The sequence below is a fragment of the Pristis pectinata genome, chromosome 26 (assembly GCF_009764475.1).
Source record: "Pristis pectinata isolate sPriPec2 chromosome 26, sPriPec2.1.pri, whole genome shotgun sequence".
NCBI classification, from domain to species: Eukaryota; Metazoa; Chordata; class Chondrichthyes; order Rhinopristiformes; family Pristidae; genus Pristis; species Pristis pectinata.
In genome coordinates, this window is record NC_067430.1 from 13,486,111 (window position 1) to 13,509,672 (window position 23,562).

Consider the following 23,562-nt stretch of genomic DNA (forward strand, 5'->3'; position numbering starts at 1 on the left):
GCAGTCTCACTGCCACATTCTTGAAAGGAGTAGCAGGATTTTGTTTTAACACCAAGTAGGGTATTGTTCACATTTAACCTCTGTGGAACAAAAATGTTGCGTCAGCTTTCTCTCTCAATTATTTTGCTGCCTTTGTACAAGAATTGCTTTTGGTAATAACACCAAATCTAGATTATTCCTCCTTCTAACAAGCCAGTATGTAAAAGACACTGTGTAGTGCTAAACTACAGATATTTTTAGCTGTCAATATGTGCTGATTTAGCCGATCTTCACTGGAACACCCACTGGGTTATTAAATCAGACCTCAGCTTTTTCCTCCTCTACTTCTACACTACAGAAGTAAACAATATTCTCTTAGCTTCTAACTCTGAGGCAAAACTTGTTGATGGCCTTCAGACAAGAATTGGACAACTCAGTTTTCTCTTCTACGTTTACACAGGCTGCAGAACTTCAATGTCTGTCTCACACATGAATTACGGCTGTTTGGTTAAGGTACTCAAGGGCTACAATCACCGATGGAAAGTTTAACACAACAAGAGTTACCTTCCATTGAAAAGATTACAGTGTAATCTTGCTTTAAAAAATTAAATTATCAATGTGCATTTTGCATATGTTTTCTTAAATTTATATTGCAAATGAAGAAACTGAATCATTGTGATGTAAATTTAATTAGAAATTCTGACTTAAAATATTTTGAATAAAATATGCCAGTCAAATTAACGGTCTGAGTGTTAATCTGCATGGTAACATAGAATATGGCCCTCAAGTTACAAATTGGTGATTCATTAATCACCTGTGTGATTACTTTGGGACACAGATCCAGATTTTTTTTATATATAACCTGCCTTCTGAAGATACCAATACCTGTTTTTGCAGTTAATCTGCTCAGGAAGCCAATCTCCATACAAATTTAGGTAAGAAGAGTGCATTCCTATTCAGCAAGTAAAATGCATCAGAACCAAACCCAATTCCATCTTCACATAATGCCTACATGGACTTACTCTGCAGTAGCAATAACTGAAGAACTCAAAGTGCTCAATGTTCTTGTTTAGTACAGCTCAGCAACTAAACTTCTGGTGTATTTAGGCTCCAGAGGAGCTTCTCTATTTAACAATACTTAACTTTCCCAATTTTGAAATTTTGACAACCAGCAGGGGCCATTGGCACTCATCCAAAAGAAACTGGTCAATTACCTTGCACCTATGTCCCTGTTTACTGGCCTTTCCACCAAAGAAAAAAAATGCCAGTCCTATCTAACACATCCATTATAAAGCACTCTCATAAATTTATACACAGCCAATCAAGCTTTCCCTCAGCCTTCTGTCCTAAAGAAAACAAAGCCAGACAAAGTCTTGCTACACCTTCAAATCTCTAGAACTTCTAGAATAGGTTCCCTCCACACTACTCATTACACCATCTTTTATTTTGCATGTCCTTGCCTTGTTTCCCTGCTGCAAATGCACAATTCTGTAAGATTTTGCCTGTTGCAGAGCAAAGCAGTGCAACACCAATAATGTCAGCAATTTTACTGCATTAAAGCTGAGGTTACAAATCCCTTAGAACTGATCAGGCAGCAGTTAAAGATATAAAAATCAATACATATATTACCACCTAAACACTGGACGGCAAGTCCAACAGATTTAGTGGAGCTGTCATCTCTGCTTGATCTTTTCCTGTCTTCTCCTTTCTTTCCACATGCCTTAAAATCGCCACTTTGTAGTCATGCTCTGACATGCCTTTCTGCACATATGCAGATTTTATATTTTACCCCATTCCCAGGTTCTCCTATTCTTGGTGCCTAACTGTTTCAATGTAGTTGAGCCATTTACTGTAGTGCAATAGTCAGCCAAAGACGTGACTTGGTAATAGGATGATACATCTGACGATATTAGCCAATCTTACTTTTGGGGTTCTGTAGATTTACCTTGCTGTAATTTCACATTTTAATGCTTGCGATGCCCAAGATAACTTGTAATATTTGATCAAGTATGCCTGTATACAGACTCAAATACCACTTCTCTGGCAATCCTTAGGGATTGTGGATGACCACCTTCATTTCTGTTGGTTCTGAGGTGACTGATAAGACCAATATGAGACCCATTGATTCCGCCATCAATATCAATAGGTGCTTGACTAGAGTTGATGGGTATCTTTTTGTGGGGGGGTGGGGGTGGGCGTTCATGGCATTTCCTCTGCCACTTACATTGGGTTTCTCTGTGCTTCTAATATATGCACTCAAAATTCTCAATAGTATCCCAAATACTGCTTCTCTTTGATGCATAGTAATAGGTCAGAGTTTCCCAGGAGTTTGTGGGAACATTGCAATCTTTTGCAAAGTATTTTAATACTTTACATCTGGTAATCTCTTGCTGTGACAGAGCTTGGAATTGAATGTTTGTATCAGTAATTGGACATGCAAACATCATGACCTGCCCAGATTCAACCATGTAATCAAATAAGATGAATAGAAAAGATGGAATCAGAAATACAGCACACTAGGTAACCATTCCATCCACCATGTCCATTCTGACTAAAAAATACATTTTATAGTAATTCAATTCTTTTTAAAACTCTTGGCTCATAGCCCTGCAGGCAAGTGCTCATCCAAGTACCTGGTATCCATCTACAGTATCTAGACCCCACAATTATGGAATAATGCCTTTTTTATCCTCTACTCCCACATTATCCTTCTACCAAGTAACTTTAATCTAAAAAGATGATTTGGTCAAACCATCATGATAAACAGCCTATTTCTTTAATCACTTTCTGCTCATTCAATTAGTTCATCAACTTCTTTCCAATTTCTATATCTTTATTTCTCATTATACACGACAAACTTGTGCATCACCTGCAAACTTCCTACTCATGATCCTGCACCCAAATCTACATTAGTGATATAGAAAAGCAAAAACCCAGAGCCTAGCATTATGCCCTGCAGATCCCTGCCAGAAACAGCCCTCCTGTTGTCAATAACCTTTTCCTACAACTGAGTCAAATTTGATCCAGCTTGACACTCGTTTGCATTCTAAGGACTCTTACTTTTAAGACCAATCTGCTTTGGCATTTTTTGTCATTTCTAAATTACAGGTTCAAACTGCCATTTCATTTTAGAGAAAAATTAAAACAGATAAATTGACTTTCTGTTACAAATTTTAACAGTGTGCAAAGATCAAGTTTGTGCTATGTTGGCAGTGTTCTTCCAAATTAGGATGAAATGGCAAACTAAGTGACTATGTTTTATCCAAAGAATAAAACATTATACATTACAACTTCTTAAAGATTTAAATGTCATCTCTAGCATAGAAAAATAGTAGGCCATTCTGCCCTTTAATCATGCCTGATCCATTATCTCATTACCTTTTCCTGCTCTCACCCCATACCCTTTGATAGTTTCCAGACACATAAGATATTGCCTTCAAAATATATTAAGTGACTTGGACTCCACAGGATTCAAATGGTAAAGATTTCCACAAGTCCCCCACCCTTTCCACAAGTTCACTGGAAATTTCTATTGTTGCTGTGATTAAATATTTAAGCAAAAGATACTAGCAATAAGTAGTACAATTTTTTTTTAAAAAGGCAGTACTTTGTTAGTCACAGTGTTGATTGCCAGGGTTGGAGAGGCACTTCCAGAGATGATGCAGTCCATTCCTAAAGGCTCTGAGTCCAAACTGTAGGGTGTTGATGCCTGTAATGGAGACCGCATAGGAAAGGGACACAGAAGTTAGCTGCAAGGTACACAGTATAAAAGTTGCCACCCACCATGTTATACTACAATATGGACAGATTTGATTTGTATCAAGAGTATCAAAGTGTTTCTAATCTGTCTGAAAACTTAAAAATGGAACTAGAGCAACATGCCAAGATCAGAAATAACTACTGAATTGCGCACAACAATTTTAATCCTCTTCCTGCAATTGGTGATTCTTGAGTTATAGCTTTGTTTGAAATGATATATGACCTTTCTTGGATGGCAAGACTAGTCAATACATTTCAAGCCACCTGATCATGTAATGCATCACCAATAAATCACACCATGCCTCACCACCCATTCATATATCTGCTCTCCACATCAGATGTCACAAGACAGCTATTAGAAGTGGAAATATTAATTTTGTTTGGAGCCCTAAAATTGGGGAGTGACTTCCTCCCATATGCACTTTCCCAAATTAATTCCCAATTCCCATCAAATAGTTCAGTGTTAACTTTAATTATACCCTCAGGCAAGTCCAAATGGATTAAGGCCTGGAACTTTCTTACTTATTAGGGCACAGGATGCGCACAGAGACACAAGCGACTGCAGATGCTGCAATCTAGAACAACAATCTACTGGAGGAACTCAGCGGGTCAAGTAGCATCTGTGGAAGGAAACTAAATATTGATGTTTCAGGTCGAAACCCTGCATCAGGACTGAGTGGAGAGGCGAGATGGCCATGATAAAGAGGGGAAGAGGTGAGACAGGAGCTCGAGGTGATTGGCAGACTGAGGAGAGGTGCAAGATGGCAGGCAGATTGTGCCATGTAGGGGAGGGGAGCAGGGGTGGAGTTGGGAGACAGTAGCAGGTGAAGGACAGGCAGAGGCAGGGACACAGACACAGAGTTAGATGGAGCAAGGTGGGGAGAGGGGATTGTGAAAATTGGACACAGCTGGAGGGAGATGAGCAGGAACACAAAAGGGCCACCAATGGTGGACTCTGATAAGTAAAGGAGAAGAGAATGGGAACAATTAGGGGAGAGGTAAATGGCAGATGGAACCAGAACCAGATAGGGGAGGTAGGGTGGGGGGGAACCTGTGGGTGAACTGGGTGGTGTGTAGTGGGTGGATGGAACCAGGACGGCGGGGGTGTTGTCGAAGATAGGTGATGAGGCTTGGGGGAAAACAAAAATGAGAAGACCAAAAGAGGATCTGAAGGGGAGGGGTGGGGTGGGGTGGGAGAGGAGAAGAGAACAACCCACCTGAGGGGAGGGTTAGCTAAAATTGGAAAACTCAATTGTAACTGCCCCTAACCATCTGGTTCTGGTACAAGTTCCAGTATAGTAACAAGCAACTATTCCAGTACAATAACAAACTCCATAACAAAAAATATATATGATCATGCAACAAGCCTCTTGAACCTTAGGTGGCCATACCACACCAATCAAATCTAGCCCGAGATCCTTCTAAATAGTGGGCTAAAGCTTCAACACAGACCAGATTCCCTTAAATGCCACCATTACATAGTCTTCGGCATAATGCTGGTGAGAGCTTTCAAGTTATCTATACAACCACAATAGGGGGGAAAAAAAATCATCCAGTATTTCATCTGAGATTTATATTGAAGACAAAATCAGGCTCCACTAAAATACTCCATATTGGGCAAAAATAGCAAGAAATCTAGCTGTGGTGCATCTCAATCTCCCCTTAGGTCAGGTAAACTCAAGAAAAACAAGCATTATGGATGTAGAACCAAAAGGGCAGCCATTGGAACAGAATGCTAGAAGTCAGTTAATACAAAATATATTTCACTAAGTGAGATGTATATGAACTTGAATTTCTGAACATTTGAGCGACCAGCTGAATAGGAACAACCTAGTCCTGTTTCCACAAATATTAATTCCACATTTCACAATGTTTCCTCCATTTATTCTATATTAAAAGGCCACAACAGTTAAGATTGCCTGTAATTAAACAACTTTACAAAGAATTTGCAGTCAAAATCCAAGATGGCAACAGAGATTTTGCAGTTCATATGTTTCTATTCCCATTTCAGCAATACTTTTAGTCATCATCCTTCATTCTAATCATAATTTCACTAGGTAAACCTAATATCTAGACTTACCCTTTCTCCTGATCGCGGCCTCTTCTTTGGCCGAGTAGGCAGTGTGTCCTCCTTTGGATTAGTGTCAATAGCCCAGTATGAACCCTAAAGACAGACCAGCACAAAGTTGGAATCAGCCACTATTCTCAAGAAATTGATGTGCTCTGTGATAGGTACATGCATCTTCAACCATTGGCATATATTCTTGCCTAAAATACAATGAATATTTTTTGTTTCCCTATTAGTGGGTCATTTTGCTTGACAAATTAAATTCTAACTGCTCTTATGCATTTCAAGTCTGATCAGCTATAATGTGTCTTCACTTTGTATTTTACATTATTTACAACCAGAGGAGAGCCTATGGCAGTCAACTGCTGCCAACCATCCAGAAAAACAAATCTCTTACTGCTATTCAAATTTAAACTTTTCTAAATTCTTTCTGCACTGAACCAGTTAACAAGTGTTAATACAGTATCCACATGTAACAGATTTATCATTCACATCCTTATGGCTGTCGTCTGGAAGATTGCATGATGTTATGATTTCACTTTTATAAAAAGCAGTAAAGCCAACTGTGGATACACATGTTCAACTCCATTGGTTACACTCCAGTGTAAGAGGTCTACCTAAAGTGAAGTGCTGAAGACCTAAACTTGAAACTATAAATCTGCCAATAGAGGAAGACTGCTTGCTTTTCTAAATAGACCAACCTACTCTCTACAGTAACCATATTTCTGAATCACGTGGCTGATCAGACATGTATGCAAGGTGGAAGGAAGCATTTTGGAAACTACACGACCCAGTAACAAACTATTTCACAAATAAGTGCAAAATCATGATTATCATTCTCTTTTAGGATCTTGTTGATTAATTAGTATTAGGCATGTATATTTAACCTATATTACTAGATCTTCTTGCAGAGGCATTTAATGGAATCAGAACTCATCCCAACTATTTCCCCAGCAATTAGTAGATGTAGATAAGTATTAGTCTTACGTTTGAGTCAATATTTTTTGTTAATTTTGGAGAGAGGATTTCTGGTGAATTTGATCCATGTTATTTACAACTGAACATTCAGAAATATTAAATCCTGTTACTAAAATAGCTATCTTTCACATTGTGGAGCTATTTAATCAATGGGTACAGCAATCGTCTAAGTACTGTCTCCAATTGAAAGTATTAGCATTGACAATTGGCCTCAATGCTCCTACACTGAGCTGGAACGCAGTCAGACTGATGATTGGGTGTACATTTAATTTAGTCTTATTTGACTTGAGTGATTGCACATGGGTAAATCAAAAGCAAGCATATTGCCAAGTTCTGCAACAAAGAGGGCCCAATTCAATTACAAATCTTTTAAATCAAAGAACTTTTGTGGAAAAGAATTTAAAGTTATGAATTTCTATTCAGTTAAGTAGTAACATTTTGTTTGATAATTAACCTGACATTCTCTGACCTGATATTGCTACACAGTGGGCAGATAACAAGGTTGCAAAAGCACCAGAGAGATGAATTATTTGAAATAAAAACAGAAAATGTTGGAAACACTCATCAGGACAGGCTGTGGTCACCAAACTACATTGGATCACATTATTTTATTCAAATTCCTCCATATCCTCTGCCACCATCCTTTTTCCAGGCCCCTCCCCCCATATCCTCTCTAAGCCCCTATTGGTTTAGGATCCTCAGAACTGGCTCCTCCATTACTGATTCTTATCCTTCTCCAATTTCATTCAATCCCAACATGGCAGCTGTTCTTCCATATGCCCAAACCATTAGCTTAGAATTTCCTCTCAAACCCTCTCCTCCCATCTCTCTCTCATCTTTGAGGATACTACCCAATCCCAATACATATTCAGCCAAACTATTACTTATTCTAGCATCACCTTATACGTTTTGGATCAACTTTTGCTTGACCAAATACTTGAAAAGTGTCACAAGATAAAAGGAACCAAGTAACTGCAACTTATTTTGCAGTGGATTTACAAGTTCACACATCCAATTCTGTTCCATTTGGAAGATGAGAACAGAAATATGTAACCTTGCAAATTAGGCCAAGAATTTTTAAGATAGTTTACTTAACTACATAGTAACAGAAATTAAAATTTTACTCTACATACTGAACAACTCCATAACCACTGTCCTTTTAGCGGCAATCTTGCTTTTAACAAGGAAAAAATATTTTAAGTGCCCCATCCCAATCCTATCAAGCCTAGCATAAGCTGACTCAGCTGAAGGAAATGTTTTGAGAAATTTGCTTGTTAAAAGTGAGCAAAAGAATAAGTGTCAAGACACCTTACTCTGTATTGTTTTACCTTGTATTACCTCAATGCACTGTGTAACAAATTGATCTGTATGAACGTTGTGCAAGACAAGTTTTTCACTGTACCTCGGTACAAGTGACAATAATAAACCAATTCCACCTGTTGTAGAGTCCTACCACCCAAATAACGAACATTCCATGATCAGTTCTGTTTCACTTGATTACCATAACTAACATATTAGTAAGAACTGAAATCAGCTGAAGGAGGAATATTTGCTGCACAGTTTTCTTTAAATTCAAAACTATGCTTGTTTAACTTTCATACTACACTGGTTTGAGAGCACCATGTCACAGCATAGAGGAAATAGCCGCAAACCTACCTTGCCAGGGTCATCTTTGGACCGAGGCACTTTCAGGAAACATTTATTTAATGATAAGTTGTGTCGAATGGAATTCTGCAAGAAAATACAAAGAGGTTATTAAAAGGATCAAAAGTCAACTGATGTAATAAAAGCACAATTAACACAATAGTAAATTCAATTTTTTGACCAGCAGGACACCAGTGAAGGAGTTACCATTTATTGGCAGTTTCAGACTGGCTTGTTTTTTCCCCCCTCAATAGATTAAAAATTTCATAAATTATTATTCCATAGAAGCTCAAGACAAACATATATATTCCATCTAAACCCAAAAATATTTGCACTAAACCTCAGTTTAACTTTTAAAACAAATACTTTATTTAAATGCATGCATAAAGTGCAAAAAGGGTATAAGGGGATGAAAACGGGGAAAATCTTGAAAGCAATAATAACAGGAATTGAACAGCCCAGGAAATCAACATTTGCAGGCTAGGACTAACCAGATCAACTATGGGCAGACAATATCGCAGCTGTTACTGAGATGAGGCCTAAATAGTACGAATGGCAGCTCAACAGGATTTTTGGATTACAGGATTTTTGGCTAAGGTAGAGGGGTGGGTTAAAACAAAAAGGAGAGGTGGGGCAACTTCATCTCTAAGAAGGATTGTAAACCAAGACCAGGTGGGTTGAACTGAAAAACAAAAAAAAAGGAACAATCACACTGCTAGGAGACAGAAGAGCAAATACAAAGGAAAATTTACAAGTTATAAAAACAACAGGACAGCAGTAACTACCTTAATATTACGTGGGATAAATTTAGTATGAAAGGAATACAGATAATACACTTTTTTTTAAAAAATGCATTCAGAAGAACTCAGTCAGTAGGGGCAAGCCCAATAGAGAAAACATTTAATTTTAGGGGATGAACCCAGACAAGTAAAAGATTCTGCAGGAGAGCACAATTCAGGTATGAATTCAGCATGGAATAGACCTAATAAGATGAAATCAAGAAGTTTAGATCTTTCAAAGAAGACATATCATCAGATGCAGGTAAACGCAAGACAGTAGGGGGATAAAAAAGGAGCATTACACATTCAATACTGAATTAACAGTTTCAAGTAACCACTTTTTACTTCCTCTCCACAGATATAGTTGTACTTTTCTGCATCAATTTTTATATCAAAGACAATCTCCATTCTCTCCACTCTCCCTTTTAGCAACTTAAAACTATTCAAGTTCTGAAGAGCCCAAGACCTGAAATATCAGCTCTGCTGCTCTCCCCACACATGCTACTTGACCTGCTGAGTACTTCCAATTTTTTTTTCTGCTTTTGTTTCAGAGCTCAAAATCTGCAGGTTTTTTTTGCTCCAACTGGAGAGTAGGATTAGGCAGGAGTCTTTTATGGCAGGCATGACATATCCAATGACTTTCCTCTGTGCTTTAAATTTTTATTCCATGATCAAACAGGACTTCCATTAATCGCAAAGTCATACAGTATCAGTGTAATGTTGATAAATAGGTAACTAGTGGAAAGTTGCAACCGGCCACATTGCCTTAAAGTACATGTAAGCTTCCTTTGAGGCCAGTCAGTATCAGAGGGGAATTAATGTCAACTTTTCAGGAGAATTAGGTCAATAATGATCAGCCTTTCTGAAAAAAAAGCCCACATTCGGTAAAATACACACCCCTGCATAAATGTTCATCGTAGTCAGCTCATTTTAAGGACCAAGGGCTTTCCCAGGTTCTGCACCCATTTTTACTTTTCTGTCTTTTCTGATTAAATTCCATCAACATCACGAGAGTCATGTAATATTTGATGCACCCCCAGATATGGGGGGTGGGGGAAGGAGGAGTTTGGTGCAAGGGAGGGTCAGGTACTCAGGTTGAAACCCACTCATTTCAGTCAAACTAGTATATTAAGATTATAATGCAAGAGTACCATATTAGGGTTTGCTTAAATAATCTATTACTGCCCTGTTTTACCTCAGCACAATCTTCCTATAACCCCATACTCAATTCCCATAATACCCAAAAATTGAATGACTCTGCCTTGAACACACTCAGCAACTGAGCCTCCACGGCCCTATTGGGTAGAGAATTCTAAAGATTTGGGTAAGAAATTCCTTTCCATCCCTGTCCTGAATGGCTCAACCCATTTTTTGAGACTGTGCCTGCTGGTTCTATACACCCTAGCCAGGAGAAATATCAACCCTGAATTTACCCTGTCAAACACCTAAACAGTCTACGTGTTTACAAGATCAATTTTCATTCTTTTAAAGTCTAGATAAAATAGGTACAGCCTGCTTAATCTCACCCCATATGGTAAACCCATCATCCCAGTAATCAATTTGGCAAGTCTTCATATCCCTCTCTTATTCTTCCTTAGGTAGGGAGACCATATCTGTACATAATATTCCAGGTGTGGCCTTACAAATGGCTTATATAATTAGAGTAAGCCATTTCTAATCATTCTCAAAACCTTTTGCACAAAAGGTTTGCCATTCAAACTAGTCACTATACCTGCCCGTTGGCTTCCAGTGATTCATATACAAGGTCACTTTAATCCCTCTGGGGCAGAGGTAAAACAGGACAGTAATAGATTAAACAACCCTAATTCAGTACTCTTGCATCTAATATTGTTAGTGCATTCGTTTGACTGAAATCAGTGGGTTTCAACCCAAGTGCCTGACTCTTCCTCACACTAGCATATTTCAATCTTTCATCATTAAAAAATTATTTTTCTACCAACGTGGATGACCTCACATTTTTGCACATTATATTCCACCTGCTACATCATTGCCCATTTACCTAACCAGTCTAGAGCCTCCTGAAGCCTCTCAGCATCCTCCTCAGAGCCCACACTGCCACCCAGCATTGCATCTTCAGCAAACGTGGACATTTTACCCATGTTCTCCCTATCCAAATCACACCAATAATCACAGCTTTTCAACTTGAAAATGACCCATTCATTCCCTCTCTCCATTTCTGTCCATTAATCTATCCCAAATCCATGCCAGCAGATTATACTCAACACCATGTACTCTAATTCTGTTTAATAATTTTGTGTGGTACCTTAATGAAGGCTTTCTGAAAATCCAAATACATCACATCAACATTAACTGTTTATCTCACTATTGATGCTGCTTCACCTGATCTGATTGTTTTGCAGTAATTTCTACTTTCAGATGCTGGGCATCAGAACAAAATTTTGGTTTTGTTACATGATATCAAGTTAGATTCACGGAGGTTCTAAGAGGCAAAACTGTACCTTAGCTCATTGAAATTATAGATCCCTTACCCAGCAGTGCTGACCACAATAAAAGAATCACTTGGTTGCTTAACCGATGACCAATTTTTTTTTCTATGTACCTTGCAGTCTCTTATTCAACTGATCACCCTTTATGAGGGGTTCTGACCATATCTGTGCTGGAAGTTACGCACCACAATTAGCATGATAAACAAGGCTGTCCAACAACTGTGGGCCAAATAGGTTACACCCTTTTTCTGTACCTCTACTTTTACCAAACAACTTGCAGAATGGAGCAATTTTAATTATGAAACCCAGATGAAGGTGCAAGATACCACAGAGGCCGAGAAAGGTAGGTGTACTACTAATGTAATGTAATTTAGATGACCAGCAAATTTGGTTTCCAAGTCAATGTGAGTACGTGATTGTACTTCTGGATTAAAGATTGCAACAATACTTCAAGTGTACTGATAAATGCATCATTCAATATGCAGGAACTTCTTTCAGTGGCATAAATACTTTTATTTTATACCAAAATTTCTTCTCTGTACCACTGCACATGGTTGAGACAGAATTTGGATGAAATAGTGACAGGATTCAATCTTTTCTCATAATGAAACTGAAGACATTGGATCCATGTCAGCTCCCAGGGAGTATTCCCACAAGTCCCACTCCCCCTTTATTTCTCTGTACCCCTGAAATTCATTCCCATCAACTCCCCTTTGACCTATACTACAGAGAAATTTAGAGCAGCCAATTTCTTTATTATGTAGTAAGAAACCAGAGCACCAAGAGGAAACCCACGCAGTTAGTGAATGTACAAATTTCACATACAAAGCACCCAAGGTCACGACTGAATCTGGCCCCATGGAGCAGTGAGCCTGCAGTATTAAATGTTGCCCCACTATACTACCCTTTAACTCATTTCTCTAATTCCTCCCTTTAACTTATTTGTATAAAGCCTGGTATTTTCCTTTGCAAGATCAAAGTGACATAATCACCATAGTAATGTATAGAACTGATCGACAGACAAGCATAAGCATTATGAAAGTAATTACATAGACTCATGATAATAAAGTTGTTACGCAAGTTACACTGACGCACAAGAAATGCTTAATTTCAGTGCAAAGGTCAGTCTCCTTCAGGTGAGTCATTAGAGAACTATTTGGTACGTGGAAAGTAATACGATCCAAGGCAGGTAATTCAATACTGGTATAGTCAGGGATTCAGCTGATATGCCCAAGACACAAGGTTTATACTATTGCACCATATTTTCAAAGAAATCAGGATACATTGTTAAGGTATTCCCTTAACAAATCCCTCACCATCACAAACTGGTGAGTTTGTGCACAAAATGACAATGCCACAGATCAGCAATATCCTAGATTTATGATGATTCTAATCAGAACAACTGAATCTCAGTGCCACTAGATTAGGTCAGAGTCACCAAAGTCACATCTTGGAAATGTAAATCACTGGACAAGGTCAGAATGATGACATGTTGCAAGTAGTCCCTCAGCTTTTACCTGGACATAAAATGAGGAATGGCCATCTGAATTAGTCACCAGGAGGTAATTGACACCCATGGAATTGTACCTCTGCAGCAGTCAATGTCTTAAGAGGTGTGTAAATAAGCCCAAAGAGTGGTTATGTTATTAAGGGAGATACAACTTGGGGAAATGACAAATCATCAGAATGTGCGTCCCTTACATTGTTCATCAAGTCATTGATTGACGTCTGTTGCTGATTGCCACATGCAAAATAATTTTCTCATGGTTACTTCTGACCATCATGAACCATATACTATATGTGGGGGCTTTCCATACATTTCACTTGTGTGCATTTTTTGTTACAATATCAGGAAAACATAATGGTTTAAAAAAGAGTGGGGCGACAAGACTTTTGAGCAAGAAGAAATGTTGCTTTGAAAACACCCAATTATAAGGAGCACTTAATGCCAAATGCCTATAAAACCACAAATTTAAAAAGAAACAGCTAGAAGAACTCAGTGGGTCAAGAAGCATCTGTGGAGGGAAAGGGATGTTTTGGGTCAATGTTCCAGCTTGTCTATGTATTCCATACATTATGGTGATCATGTCACTTTAACCTTGTAAAGGAAAATACCAGGTATCATACAGGTTAGTTAAAGGGAGGAATTAGACAAATGAATTAAAAGGGCAGCAGAGTGGCGCAGCACTTAATGCTGGAGGCTCACAGCTCCACTGACTCAGATTCAGTCATGACCTTGAGTGCTGTCTGTGGCGTTTGCAAATTTACTTACTGCATGGGTTTCCTCCAAGTCCACTGGCTCCTTCCCACATCCTACAGAAATGCAGACTTCTATACTCTGGCTATCTTTCCTCTACACAATCCTGATGCAGGGTCTCAACCCAGAATGTCAACCATCCCTTTGCCTCCATGGATGGTGCTCAACCTGTTGAGTTTTTCCAGCAGTTTATTTTTTGCTCCAGATACCAGCATCTGCAGTCTCAGGTCTCCAAATCACAAGAGTTGCTGCATGCACTCCTTTGCAATTCACCACATAAACATAGCATGGATTCTCCCCACAACCATTCCAATTTTCTTCACACATTAAAAAGGACTGGCCACCTCAATGAAAGAATTTACATTTTGTTCCCCATCACATCCCCAGCCCAACATATAACATTTCACAACCAATAAATTTCCTCAGAATTGTAGTCACCACAATTATGGTGATAAACACAACAGTCAAATACACACAGAGAGCAAATGGGATGAATGACCCGCTAAGTGGCTTTGGTTGTTCTGGTTAATGGAGCAATGTTGCCCAGAAAATCTCCTCATTAGTCATTAGACACAAGCCTCACCATTTTATATCGAGCTGAAGCAAATGGAGACTTTTCTTTTTGATAAGAATTAAAGCCACCACCTCCGCTACCAGTTAAAGTGATATTTTAAAATGTACATATGCTCAAATTCCAAAATAGCAGTTGGCCACAATCACGCTTAGGAGAATTTCCAATTGAGGGAAGCTAACATCTTTTGTATGAACAACATTAATGACACCTATCACACCACAGGAAAGTAATTATTACTTTGTTATTTTCCTATGTGGCAGTCAAGCCTTAATCTTTTTTCTATAAGCACTTCACTTTCCACTTCTCTTGTAGTTACTGACTCATGCAATTGCAAAAGATAACATCCAACAGCTGAGTAAGAGACCAAACCGCAAATGGGCTTGGAAAGTTGTTATCAGACCTGGCCTGGTCCTTTCAACTCCTCCTTGTCACATGTTCACGCATCAACCCACACTTTTTCCACTTTTCAGACAAAATACATCTTCCATGTACTATAAATGTGCAACCATTAGTTTTATAAAAGGTATAAAATTAAATAAATTGTCATTAGATGACATGTGGCCAATTCCCAATACAGATTCCTATTCTCACACCATGAGGTTGCAACTACAACATTTTATTGGCTCAAAACTAAATTGAAATACTAATGCAGCCCAAAGTGATCCTGTGGGAAGTTGTTATTGGAAATTTAGGGTCAGAAGCAAGCTTTCAAGCACCTTAGTCCTGTTCTGCTATTCAGCTCCATGTACCCTCCAATTCCCCATACATGTAAATGCCGTTGGTTAACAAAAATCTCAAATTTAAAATTAACCTGCATCATGTCATTTATGGAACAGATTTCCAAATTTACGCCATTTTGCGTGCAGAAATGTTTCCTAGCTTCCACCTGACTAATTTTTAGATTCTCTAGCAACAAACACCCAAGATGCTAGATAATACCATTTAAAAAAACATACCTTGAAGGTAGATGAATTTTCTTCATTCCAAATTTCCCAACCATCTTAGAATCTACCTAAATATAGATAATCATGGAATAACCCCTGTAGAGGACCCATAATGCCTGGTGTCAGAACCAAACTAAAGTTATCACTGTATTGTACTTAACCTAGGCTCAGTATAAATGAAATTAAGTTTACTTAAAAAGGCTCCAAATATGGCTAAATTACTTTTTCCCCTGCATCTGGTGACATAACGGCGAAGGGGGCGTGAGCAAGCTGTGGAGGCCTCTATGTTCATTTAGCATTTTGCAAATGGCAATCAGAGATCTAATGGGGAACAACTTTGATGAACCTAATTTGCATGCTCATAAAATAGAGGATGAAAGCCAATAACTATATACCCATATGGTTAGAACTGCAATCCATAAACATTTTTCATTTTACAATAGCCCTACTGGATGCAAGTCTCTTGCCAAATAGTTGCCATTTTTCAATAACCAGGAATAATGCCAAGTCCAGCTATTTGAAACAAAGCCTCCTATCTCTGCTTACTATAGCATTTGCAAAGTAAGAGATCAAAATCACTTAATTTTCTGTATGGACCTTGTGAACTATACATGGGACTGGAGAAGAGAAGAAAAGAACAGACCAAAACCCTTAGCTGGAAAGAGATTAACACAGACTCCATAAGGAGATAGCTTCAAACTAAAACAGGAAGCTGTTAGTTGGTTAAAATGTTCAACCAAAACATCTTTATTACTCTCACACTGGTGTAAAGGATCCCTTGGAGTCAAAGAGGAGGGGATTTCTCTCACTGCTTCATCATAATGTAAGCCTCAATCCTGATAATCCAGGGAGGCAAATGGGTGCAAGATTTTAAAAAATGTATTTTGCAATTCTTCTTCTTGGCCTCAGGATTGAAGAGGACCTGCTTCCACTCTGGTTTTGCAAGTCTGAGGTAACCAATGAGGCCACTTTGAGTGGTCATAGGCCAGGGGTTCCCAGGAGTCAGCAAGGATATTACACTTTTCTCTTAAAAGGAGGCTTTGTGCACGTCCTTGAATCTTTTCTTCTGACTGCTTGATAATCATTCTATTCCAAGCGCCATCCTTGGAAGAGAACATCTCAGTATTCTGCAGGCATGCAAAAAAAACTGTGGCCTGCCCAATGCAGATGACTGAGTGTAATTAGGCCCTCAAGACTGGGGATGTTGGCCTGGGAAGGAATGCTGACATTGATTTGCTTATCCTCCCAGTGGATTTGGAGGATTTTGTGGAGACAGCGGTAGTGCTAGCTTTTCCAGTGTTTTGATATGCTTGCTGTAGGGAGTCCAGATCTAAAAAGCATAGGAGGACAGGGATCACTAATGTGATGAGCTTTGAGACCTCAATGGCAATGGTGAATTTCACAATCTGCCTTCAGTATTGGTTCCTGAGATACGGCTCACATTTGCCAGGGTCTCACTGGAATCTTTATTGGCAGAGGTCGGTGTCAAAGAGTGGGGAGGTTTGTGGAGGACCTGTGCCTTGCAGATGTTGAGTGCAAGGTCTATCCTTGCTTTTTCTTCACTGAGACAAGAGACTGCAGATGGCGGAATCTGGACCAACAAACAATTTACCAACCTACCAGCCTCCACATCCAGTGCATCATTCTTTGTCATTTCTGCCACTACAATAAGATCCTACCATTAGCCACATCATCTCCTCCTCACCCCTTTTCTGCAGAGACCATGCCCTCCATGACTCCCTGGTCAACTCATCCCTCCTCACTCACCCCTCCCCCTAACCCATGGCACTTTCCCCTGTACGTGCAAGAGATACAAACATTGTTGTCGCCACCATCCACAAGATTAAATAGCCCTTCCAGGCAAGGCAAAAATTCACATGAACTTCCTCCAACTTCATCTACTGCTCCCTATGTGGCTGCCCCCACATCAGCAAGACCAAGTGCAGACTAGGCGACTAATTTGCAGAGCACAATAGCCACCTTGAGCTCCCAATTGCACTTCAATTCCCCTTCCCACTCCCACACTGACCTGTCCATCCTCAGCCTTCTCCACTGCCAGGGCGAGGCCCAACACAAACCACAACACTTCATATTCCACCTAGGTCGTCTACAACCCAATGGTACGAATATTGAATTTTCCAATTTCCGGTGCATCACTTGCCCCCATCCCCCAACTACCTTACTCTGGTCCTCCAATTTTTGACCCCTTTCCCAAACATGGCCCCCCACTCCAGCCCGCCATCACACATTTTCTTCGCCCTCCCAGCACCTACTACCCACACATTTCATCCACCACCCCCCTCCCCAAAATCTGGTTCTGATTCCATCTGCCCTTCACTTCTTCCCCTATGGTGCCCATTATCACCTTCCTTACTTGTCAGATTCCAGCACTTGTAGCCCTTTATGTTCCTGCTCATCACCCTCCTAGCTGCTTCCACCTTCACCTGCCCCATCTCTCTTTTTTTTGTCTGCCTTCATTTGCCTCAGTCTCCCAACTTATCTCTCTCCTATCTGACTCAATCTGCCTGTCATCATTCACCCCTCCTCAGTCCACAACTGACATCTGGCCTCTGTCTCACCACTCCTTGTCCTTTTTATACAAGCTACCTTCCCTCTCTACACTTAGTCCCAATGCAGGGTTTTGGCCCAAAATGCTGGCAATTCCTCTCCCCCCACAGATGCTACGTGACCTCCTGAGTTCCTCCAGCAGATTGTCTGCTGCTCTTTTCTTCACTAAACAAGTTGATGATGGCTTGGACCAGCCTCCAAATGGACACAAATGTAAATATTGCCTACATATTGTAACTCAACAACAGAGGTTGAGGCAACCTTGATTTTGGATAGTTGCCACAGATTGAACAGTTTTCGATCAGTTCTGAAAATTAGCTCCACTCCCACAGGAAGTTTGTTGGAGGCAACCTGCCACATTGCAGTGTGACAGTTGAAACAATTATTGTAGTATTGACACTGCCTTGATTGACAATAGTCTTCACTGAAATTTGCTCTGTTGCAGACCCAACGGCTTGCATGCCATCTAAAAGCAAATTTAAGATGGAGATGAATCTCTGGACAGGCAAGTTTGAGGAGAATGCTCCAGTCATTCCCAATTAATGGAGTCAAAAGCTTTAGTGGGCTCAAACAAAAAGTCAGGATTAGTGGTTGGTACTGCTCCCTGCATTTCTCTTGGAAGAAATTACTTTGCAATTAATCTTTTCAAAATAAATTTTAAAACATGAATTTCTCTTCATTCATGAATTTCTCATCAGCAGAATAGAACTACAATTATTTTTGAGAACAAAATCACAAGTGAAATAGGTGCCTGAAGACTATGCTCAAGATCAAAGATCAAGATCAACCTCTGTTGAACCACAGACAAACTTTCCCAGTCAAGTGTAATTTTCAATCCATTTCTTGATTACATTTCCTTTTTTACTTAATTTCTTTGACCAAACTTTTGGTCACCTTCAAGATATATCTTTCTTTGCTTCCATGCATTTTTTCGTTCTAAATGCATTCCCTCTAAGTGTGTGGTGACTTTTGAAACACAAGTACTATAAAAAAAAATCAAACTGCTGTTAATTCTACTGTATCTGAAATTAAGGCAATTTTTTTCATTAAATTTTTAATTGCGAGCATACATCTGCATAATCACAAGTAAGCTGGACTTCAAATCATTCTCACAATTTAACACATTCCTTTTTGAGTGGGGGAGAAGATGCTCACCTCAAAATGTGATCATTTACAGGACTACTGTTACACTGAAACTCTCCAGTATCTAGCAAATGTCACAAACCAGCCCAGATATCAAGGTGGCAAGTAGCAGGCCAGCCAACTGAGAAGGGAGCACAACAAAGCCAATTCCTTTCCATAAGTTGTGTTTGTTCATTTTCTACCTGTGTAGCAAAAAGTGGCAGGCTCCATGCAAGTTCTTTCTTTCCCTCCAACTTAGTGTAACATTTAGAATTCTAACAGATAGTGCCCTCGGCCATCAGAATAGCTATTTGTGGGATCCCTTAATATTATTGCTGAGCTGAATGTCCAAGTCAGAAGCATCTTTTCCCCCCCAGACAGTTCCCAGGCCATGTAACATTCTTGTCAGAAACTTACCTTCCAACCACTGCCAGCTTCTCTGTAATAGGGAAAGTTGTCACAGATCCACTGATAGATCTCACTGAGTGTCATCTTCTTTTTTGGGGAGCTGTTGATAGCAAATGTAATGAGACTGGCATAGCTGTATGGTGGTTTGCCATCTTTGTTTTGTGCATCCTGGTCCAGGGTAGTGTTTGGGTCCAGAAGGGAGCTCTTCTTTGTAACCGCGCCACCAGCCACATTCTGAGCAGCATCAGCTTTCTGAATGGCTGCCCTCATCGTCAGCTGTGGCAGCCAATCCATGGACGTCAGGCTGCTCTCCAGCTCTGACGTCATTGTGCTGAACGTCTTCTCCACCAGCTCCCAAATGAGTTTGTAATCCACACAATAGAGCTTCCTCTTCCAACACAGAAGCCACACTGCCGATAATTCCTGGACTCTCAATCCACCGCAGACAGAAGGAAAGTTGTCTTATTCTAGAAGAATAAAAGAGAAGGTTATAATTCAGTTTAAGAAATGTGTTGTAGAACAATTCACTTCAATAAAATCAATTTTGGCTTTGCATTAAATTTAATGCAGCTGGAAACCATTTCATTAGTCTTTCCCCACCATAAAAAAAATCTTGGCTGGAGGTGCAAAATCTACTTTTAACTGTTGTTGAACTTAATCTGTTTGTACCATATGTAATAGAGAAATATTCACTGAAGTTTTCATCTGATTCCCAATTTTGTGACATTAACTTTTTCTAAACCCATCCTGCTAAAAGCCAAGTAGCAGTATTTCAGCCTATCTGCACGTCCGAAGCACAAATGTTGAATGAAATTTTAAATTATAAAAAATGTATTTTTCATAGGTCAGCTAGTCACCCAATTCATTTTCACTGAGGTTTTTCCCCTCCTGGCTGGTGAGACTTGGTCAACTGTAACCTTACAAGTGATGATGCATTATTGATCACAATGGTTATCCATGCAACAAAACCCTTTCTCCCACTACTGATCCTGGTCTTTTATCTTCTACACACTCACTCTGGGCACACGGAAACAAAGAAAATTGGAGGAGGCCGTTCATCCCTTCGAGCCTCCATCGCCATTCAGTGCAATCATAACTGAACACCCTAATTCAGTACCTTCTTCCTGCTTTTTTCCATATCCCTTGATCTCTATAGCCTTAAGAACTATATATTTAATGACTTGGCTTCAAATGCCTTCATAATCAACAGCATGCTTACTTTCATCAACTGGTGTACAGTCACCCAAGTCTCTCTGCAGCTCCATCTTTCCTAAACTTTCACTATTCAGATAGTAATCTGCCTTCCTGGTTTTGCCACCAAAGTGGATAATCACACATTTATCCACACTATACTGCAACTGCCATGCATTTGCCCACTCAATCTATCCAATCGTACTGGAGTCTCTTGGCATCATCCTCACAGCTCAAAATGCATCCAACTTTGTGGCATCTATAAACTTAGAGATATTAAATTTAATTGCCTCATCCAAATCAATAACATCATGAATAGGTGTGATCCAAGCAATGAAACCTGCAATACCTTGCTAATCATTACCTGCCGCTCTGAAAAGAGCCCATTTATTTCACTCTTTGATTCCTGCCTGCCAACCTGTTCTCTATCCATATCAAGACCTTACTCCAACCCTATGTGCTTTAATTTTGCACATTGATCTGTTATGTGCCCAAAACCTTCTGAAAGTTTAAATACACTAGATCTATTGATTCTCACCCCATCCACTTTACTAGTTACATCCTCAAAAAATTCAAGTTTGTGCAGCATTTCTTTTTTGCAAATCCATGTTGACTTTGACTGACCCTGTCACTATCTTCCAAATGTTCTGTTATTACATCTTTTACAACGGACTCTTAATATTTTCCCCACTTACAGATATCAGGCTAACCAGACTATAATTCTATTTTCTCCCTCCTTTTGTTTTTAAGTATAATAGTGGGGTTACATTGACTATCCTCAAAATGGTACATAAAATGTTGGAAAATGACCACCAATGCATCCACTGTTTCTATAGCCACTTCCTTAATACTCTGGAAACTATCAGGCCCTAGGAATTTATCAGCCTTCCATTCCATCAGTTTCCCTACTAATACTGATTAACTTCAGTTTCTCACTAGACCCTACTTTCCCTAACATTTCTGGGAGGTCATTTGCGTCTTCCTTTTAAGTAAGAACCAAAGTATTTGCTCAGTCTACTATTTCTCTGCTCCTCTTTATAAATTGCTCTGTCTCTGTCTGTGTGGGGCCTACATTTGACAAAGAGATACAGCATGGAAACAGGCCTTTTGTCCCAGTGAGTCCCCACGAACTGTCAAGCACTGATTTTTTTTTGTATATATACACTAATCCAACCCCAAGCATTTTATTCTCCCCATATTTCCATCAACTCATCCCAGATTCTACTTACACACTAGGAGCAATTTACCATGACCAATTAAGCTTGCAACCTGCACATCTTTGGGATGTGGGAGGAAATCAGAGCACCCAAGGAAAACCCACATGGTCACAGAGAGAATGTACAAGCTCCACAAGATACCGGAGATAAGGATCACTGGAGCAGAAGGCAGGAGCTTTAAGAGCTGCACCACTGTTCACTAATTTTTTCTCTTCACCTAGCTATAGAAGCTTTATTTAACAGTCAGTTTTTACATTCCCTATAAGCTTACATTTGTTCTATTTTCTCTCTCCCCCGCCCCCCTTAATTTATCCATTGGTCCTCCTTTGCTGAATTTAAAACTGTTCCAAGTCCGTGGGTTTGCTGCTTTTTCAAGCTAATTTATGCCTCCCTTCCTTGAATCTGATATCATCACTAATTTACCTTGTTTGACATGGTTGAACCAACCTGCCTACTTTCTGTCCCAGATAGAAATGAACAATTGTTGTACTTATCCACATGCTCCTTAAATGTTTGCCATTGCCAATCCATCATCAACCCCATGAGTAATAGTCCCCAGTCTAACATAGCCAACCCGTGCCTCATGCCATCATAGTTTCCTTTGTTTAGATTCAGGAGCCTAGTCTCATCGACCATGTCTCTCTTTATCTTATATGAAAAATTCTATCATTAAGTGGTTTCTCATCCCCAAAGGTCCTTCCACAACAATTGCAAATTCCTTCTCTTTACACAGTGCCCATTCTAGTATGGCCTGCTTTTTAGTTGGTTCCTCAACATATTGGTCCAGAAAGCCATCCATATGGATTCCAGGAATTTTTCCTTCAATAGTACTGTTACTAATTTGGTTAGCCCAATCTGTGTACAAATTAAATTCACCCTTGATTATAGTTATACCCTTGATGCACATGGCTCTAAAATCCTGTTTAACATCAACTGTCTGGAGGTGAGTATACCACTTTCACTAACATTTTCTGCTCCTTAGTATTGGGATCAAGTCGTCAGCCATCAGAGGGAAAGAAAAATGGCAGGCCTGCAGAAGATTCAGTCTGTCAGACCATCTTGTCAATGAAGGATACTTGCTGCTCCCAGGGCTGGATTGGAGCCACACCTTCCCCAGCCCAGGCAAGGCAGACAGTGATGCAACCCCGCTGTCTGGGTCATTGGTTCCACATGTTGCCCTGCTCAATTCCTGGCCCTCACTCACGAATGATAGCTGATGGCAGAGGAAAGATGGCAACTGGTTCTCAACTGTAGCTACAGAACAGTAACGACGCACAGGTTACAAAATGTTTATGTAGTTTCAGGTGTCCATCCCATCCACATCCCCAGAAATGAATAAGCCTAGTAATTTTATCGAACTGCCACAATGATTAGAAACTGATTATCACTTTCCTGGAATTTTGCCTGGTTTGCAGACAGCTCAGCTGAAACTTTTTTTTGGAAGGGCTTTTTGCAAATGTGACAGTCATATACATAGCGACAACTGAATAGAGAATCTTGGAATTATGATCTGCAGGAAAAGCAGCTGTTCCAGTAGAAGTGTATTTTTTAATCCCCTCTTCCTCTACACACTACCAGTTACCCGCAGCCCCCCCCCCCCACAAGA

The 23,562-nt window shown here is 39.7% G+C and overlaps 1 protein-coding gene across 6 annotated transcripts in view; it reads right to left on the minus strand.

The window, feature by feature from the left end:
- The window catches only part of foxj3 (forkhead box J3), a 113,113-nt gene that overhangs the window by 45,033 nt on the left and 44,518 nt on the right, over positions 1-23,562 (minus strand). For all 6 annotated transcript variants that reach the window (XM_052039317.1, XM_052039316.1, XM_052039315.1 and 3 more), the window contains exons 2-5: positions 19,558-20,015; positions 8,441-8,515; positions 5,819-5,902; positions 3,587-3,688 (exon numbers count right to left, since the gene is read on the minus strand). In XM_052039317.1, the coding sequence (XP_051895277.1) occupies positions 3,587-3,688; positions 5,819-5,902; positions 8,441-8,515; positions 19,558-19,875 (579 nt within the window). In that variant the 5' untranslated portion in view covers positions 19,876-20,015. The remainder of the gene's footprint in view (positions 1-3,586; positions 3,689-5,818; positions 5,903-8,440; positions 8,516-19,557; positions 20,016-23,562) is intronic.